This window comes from Saccoglossus kowalevskii, chromosome 21 (assembly GCF_978046115.1).
Source record: "Saccoglossus kowalevskii chromosome 21, keSacKowa6.1, whole genome shotgun sequence".
Lineage (NCBI taxonomy): Eukaryota > Metazoa > Hemichordata > Enteropneusta > Harrimaniidae > Saccoglossus > Saccoglossus kowalevskii.
The window spans coordinates 10,410,843-10,416,842 of record NC_140661.1 but is presented as its reverse complement, the minus strand read 5'-3'; the positions used below and the strand labels follow the sequence as shown (position 1 = coordinate 10,416,842).

General features: G+C 39.4%; 1 protein-coding gene across 2 annotated transcripts in view; it reads left to right on the top strand.

Annotated features, from left to right (window-relative positions):
- Positions 1-920: 920 nt before the first annotated feature.
- Positions 921-6,000, top strand: part of LOC144358012 (atrial natriuretic peptide receptor 1-like) — a 41,722-nt gene continuing 36,642 nt past the window's right edge. For both annotated transcript variants that reach the window (XM_085495217.1, XM_085495216.1), the window contains exon 1: positions 921-2,090. In XM_085495217.1, coding sequence (XP_085351343.1) covers positions 1,325-2,090 — 766 coding nt within the window. In that variant the 5' untranslated portion in view covers positions 921-1,324. The remainder of the gene's footprint in view (positions 2,091-6,000) is intronic.

Sequence of the window (6,000 nt, the reverse complement as noted above, 5' to 3'; positions counted from 1 at the left end):
TACGAGCGTTCAACATAATTCCTGTATTTTCGTAAAGTTGAACGAGCGGGGAAGTTAGTCTTTTCTGAAATATGCACAGTTTTACCATCCTTGATAGTCAAGTATATGCTTGATGATAGCAGGCAATAATATATAATAAATATACGGGATATCGAGAATTTTTTGAGGATTTATTCCAATCTAATAAATTTTCGACTCGAGGTGGAACAATAGCATGGACATACTTCCAGGTCTTGGGATGTTTTACAATCATTATATCCAGTCTATTTTAAAACGGTATACGCATAAACGAACACGAAATATGGATATCGTATACTATGTTATTGTTAGATGTATTGAGGTGAACGCAAGCAAGGTATATGATTCCAGTTGTCTACGACCTCACACATTGACCTACTCTGTAGATGCACGTACCCACAACTTTTCTATGAGAGTCTTACGGAATATATATTGTGTGATATTGACAACACAAAACACGAGTTGTTACCCCCCGCCCAATCAACGAGCTCCTTCAGCGCCAGGTCACAATGCTGACTATCGGTAATGCAAAAAGGCATTGTAACGTGTTGTGTTTTTTAAACCACCGCTGATGGGAGAATGGAGAGAACGATGCAGAAATAATGTACCCATCTTATTTTACGTATGCATTTCGTAATCCTCGCCTGTGGGCGGTATTTAGCTTATGTGCGGTTCAAAAACGGCAAATCGAGGTGATATACATGTATATTGTTCATTCAATATTGATCCTCGAATTGGTGGAATTCGATTGGACCTTTTTTGTTTGGACCTGTGGTATGCTGGAATGACAGTTCAAATCAAATCCCGACTATACGAGTTTATGCCAGACTCGAGTAGCAAACGTAGTAGCACATTCTTTTAGTCTTTGGTTGTTAATCGTAGTGCGCATGCTCGAACTGCAATTCTTGAGTGATTCATCGATTTAATCTTCATGGGTTAAACACCAAAGCAGCGGAGTACAAAGTGTGTGGGCACAGATCACAAGGTGAGTCGGAAACTCTACAGTGCACTGCGTGAGAACGTGAACTCGTTTCGAAGTCGTTTGCTACTTGGGATTACATACTCGCAGATTTTCACCGTGACGGATACTCAACTCTGCGTTGACCATTGCGGGTGAAGGAATCAAGGTGTGCCCAGGCAGGGAGATGCCACGACACTGTACGTTCTGCGAAGAAAAGCTAACTTGGGCTGTTTATACATAACGTTAAGTCACGTACGATTGCCTCGCTAATTCAATCGGTGTTCTTATTTAAAATACTAAGGCTATTGAGTTGTTTTCTGTTTGTCGTACACGCTGAAAAACACGATGCGTACACACGCACTTTTTTGTGTTTGTCTTTTCATTTTTGTCTTGTCCCTAACCGCGAAATCAAACGACGTATCGCTGGAGAGCAACGTTTGGGGCGAAGATGTAATCGAAATACAAATCGCCGTCATTCTTCCTAAGGACACTGACACACCGCCGGAAATACGACACTATCCGTACAGGTTCGAAATGGCATGTCCCGCGATCGACATCGCTGTTGAAAAGTTGATGATGGCGGAACATTTTTTCGGTGGACGGAATGTGACCATGACAATTAGGAAAGTGGACTCTGGATGTTCTAACGCCGTTGCTCCGATTCGTGCCGTAGAGTTCATCACGGAAAAACAGGTGGACGTATTTCTCGGACCAGCGTGTGACTATGCCGCCGCAGCCGTCGCCAGATTCGCTGCGCACTGGGCCATACCTTTTTTGACGACTGGTGCTAAAGCAAAGGAATTTGCGATGAAAGACATAGCTGATTTCCGCACACTGACACGAGCTCACGGTCCCTTTTTAAAAATGGCCGAGTTTATGATGGAAATATTGCGTACGTTCGAGTGGAGTAGAACCGCAATTATTCACAGTGATAAAGACGCTTCCCTGTACAGAGACTGCTGGCTGTTCGGTGGTGCCCTGTTTCATTTGTTTCAGGGAGCTGGTTGGCACGATCCTGGCAAGGGCTACCCTGGGTACCAAAAATTTGAGGAGGACCTTAATCCCAACTATCGCGAAATCCTACAAGAAATCGTTATGCCACATGGTAGAAGTAAGTGAATTAAATTATATATATATCGCTAAGCATTTCCCAAAATGAAGCATTTAAATACTCATCATGTCTACGCGTGAAACGAAATGAAGGGCTATTTTTAAAGAGTACAAACATATTCGTGTTATTTTCTGACCCGACAAAAAACGTATTGTCTTCAAAACGAAACGTAAATGTTGACTCTGGTCTCGCATTGTTATGATTGAGCACGGGCGTTTATCTGTTCGTGATACTGCCGTCCCCACCTAGAGCCACATTTTTCTTACTTGGCACAACATGAATGACGGCGCATACGTCTGAAAGTGCCGACGCGTGCTGTTAAACAATATTTCAAAATTACGTGGATCGGTTATTTTCTCAACGAGGTGGCATTTAAAACGTTGGCTAACAGTGAGAAATGCGACCAAGCACTAAGTACCGTCGACGTATGTGGTTCAACAATTGTACCCAGGGGAGAAGCACGCACGTATCTACCACTCTCAAAGACACGATTTTACAATGTAACGAGCGTATTGGGTATACGAGTGGCTTCTGATCTGTCAACAGAAGAAAAAGTGGTTATATTTATTAGCAGACAATCGCGTCACTCTAGTAGTAAACGTAAGACCTATATATACGACCCCCATATATTTTCTGAATGTTGTAGTTAATAATTACCTATCACAAAAAGTACCGATGACATTTTTAATGAGTCCTCGTTATCATAAACACACGAATGGTTTTTATAATCGTCTAATTATTATTTATGCATGTTTTGGGAAATCGACATTAGCCGAGATAAGGAAGTAATTAATGAATATCATTAAACACTAAACATGATCATGTGTAGTATCTAATTAGTGACAACATTAATTAACTATTGTCAAATATGGTTATTGATATTATCATTAAAAAAACCGTAATTATGATGAATTGGTTTTCTGGGCAGTGGTGATGAGATTATTAACGAGCAGTGATCGTAGCTGCTGAGCGCGCGCCCGAGTTTCGTGTATCGCGTTGTGTATCTTGCACGGAATCCACGTAGAACACGACGCGGATCGACGATCAACGCCTTTTAACTGTTATCAAGTAATTCCCGGAGAAATATGACATTACTAACCTACTATATGATCAATGTGTTCCATTAAGCCGTGATAGTTATAGTATTACATACTGTCAAATGCGATACTACTATCTTTTAAACATAAGATTACTTTTACCCTTTAAGCTACGAGAAGCATGCAAGGAAACATATTTTAGTTGACAAGGTAGTACAACGGTGTGGAGATGAGAGTGATAGGATAGAACAAATGTTGATTTATTCAAACATTGTTGAATAAATGCACTACACAAATCAAGATGCATACGATTTTAAAAGGTTTAACACGATACAGTGCGTGTTATCAGCGTGCGTACTGTCAAACGTGGTCTTATTGGACGAGTTCATTTCGTACATACACTTAATTGCAGTGTATGCGACCCATTATTCGCGATTCATATAGGTGTCATGAATACCATGGCAACACCGGCTTGTGTCATGAATTGAGTGTACTCTAAGAAATCCGATTTTTAAAACATCTTTTGAAAAGGGGGTCAATACGTCGATTTTTTAAAGTGCTAACAGAAAAGTGTTTACATACAAACTGCCTATGGGTGCTAAATGAAGACAAACGCACGGTACGGGTATCTAGTGGCATCCACCATTTAGACACTATTAAATAATACTTCGTCCTGATTGGTTACGTCTAACACAATAATTAGAAAAAAAACACGAATGAAAAAAAAAATATTCAAGAATGTATATTTGCGTATTTAATATTCGTTAATAGAAACATTCAGATTGCCAACAAAATTTTACTGTAAATTAGTCGGAGTTTGCTCCATCGTAATTTGTGACGCTGTTGTTGCGAAGTAGGTTCAATTCACCCGTGTAGATGGAAACAAAGTTTTCGTGACACGTTCTGAATAATCATACTGTTGAGTATATCTACAGCGCGATAATTTTACCGGGTACACATACAATTTGTTATGCACTCATGCATATAATTACTCGTACTCTCCGAAAAACTAATATTATTACTACCGCTAACACCTGAACGGGACGGAATGACCATTTGGCGTATTTACAATTGGTGGTTACAGTGAATGTGAAGTAATAATATTAGTACTGTTCACCTCTACAAGCAGTGGGCGCGATGTTTATAAAAGTACGACGGTTATTGGCACCTTCAGCTAGCATAGCTCATGTTCATGTCATGCCCAGCGTGCGGAACAGAGTTTGACTTTTTAAAATAATATATTAAATATGTGTCAACATAAATACGATCATATATCCTAGGGTTTACGACATAATTCAAGTTTGACCAATTAATGTCATTCTTTGCAACACGTGATATGTACGATGGAACGAACAAAAAAGCCAAAACAAAACAACAACAACAACAACAACACAAGCACAATGTAAGTACACGGACGCAACCCAGCCATTCACCCAAATCGGACTGGAATTCCACGGGACACGCTATTTGATACAATCGTATCTGCACCCCTACAACGTGTGGACATTTTACAAGATTATTACACTGCCATAGCAATAGTATAATTACATGTACATAGCGAGGGTATGCTGTGTATTGCCTTCAATTACTAAGACATTGTAAGATTCTCTCCGTGTGGCTTGATCGAAACGTAACAATACATTCACGCTGCACAAAGAAACGCACTGAGACACGCAGACTTTACTAAGTGCTTTCACTGTGTACACTAATGCTATAGAATTTTACGCCATAGTGTACGTTCTCCGAAACGTGCCATGTTTTTTCCCAGTTCTTGTATAACATCGTGGAGTCCAATTAACACGGGCATCTCATATTTACCCTATATTTCACACAGGCATCTTTATGTAACCGGAAAAAGTTTAAAAAGGTGTGAACATTTACTCATCGACTGGAAATTAATTATTGAAGATAAAATTGTAAGGGCTATTTCATACGTATCAATCAATTAATCGGAGAGTTAAGCACCCACAATTTTACAAAATTGAAAGAGTTATTTGTCTACTTTTTAAAATCAAACAGTAAAAAACGTCATTTGAGCTGATTTAAAAATGGACCTCAAGAATACATGTATATAGTTTAACTACACTGGCATTGGGAATCAAGCTGAGCCGGCTGAATACTCCTAAATGAATTGTTCCAGCATTTCAATACCAGCTGGTTTTCGCTGACATTTTACTAACAAGCCTAATGCTTGCCTATTAAATCAAATAGTTTGAAACACGAACCCACCGTTCCTTGCTAAATGTTGTTTAATTTCAAAATAAAGTGGATTACATTACCTAAGTGACCGCTTGTTTTGATACAGCTTCCAATGGTGGATTGAAACCTATAATGAAGTTTTGCGTATTACCGCACCGAGGTCGTATTAACGCACTGAACAGAACGTAAATATGTTCTGATTCACGCATAAAATGTTCTTTTGTATTTTAAACTACACGCAAAATAGGATTCATTAACTTCCTCCGTACTAATATTAAGCACGCATTCACGCACTAGACGAGGGAAGGCGTATTTTAGAACATACACACACACACACAACATCGATGGATCTTCCATGGGAGCCAGCTTGGTGTGTTGCCGCAGGGCGTATACCGCTTCTTTCACAACGGGAGAAATTTCGATTACATATTGTTTTCCGAGTAATTTTACTATCGGATAGCATGACTTTTAATATACACAATGCTTTTGTTAGGTAGCAAACATGGAGACATTCCTTTTCTATTCAATCAAAATGTTGTAATTTATCATCGTTGGTGGGTGAATAATCACAGTCAACTGTCAGAACAAGTCGTCAGGTTACGTGATTATAAACTAAAACAGTCTGCCTTTATATGGTCACTTCGAGGCGAAGCGCAAATCTAAACTATTATTCA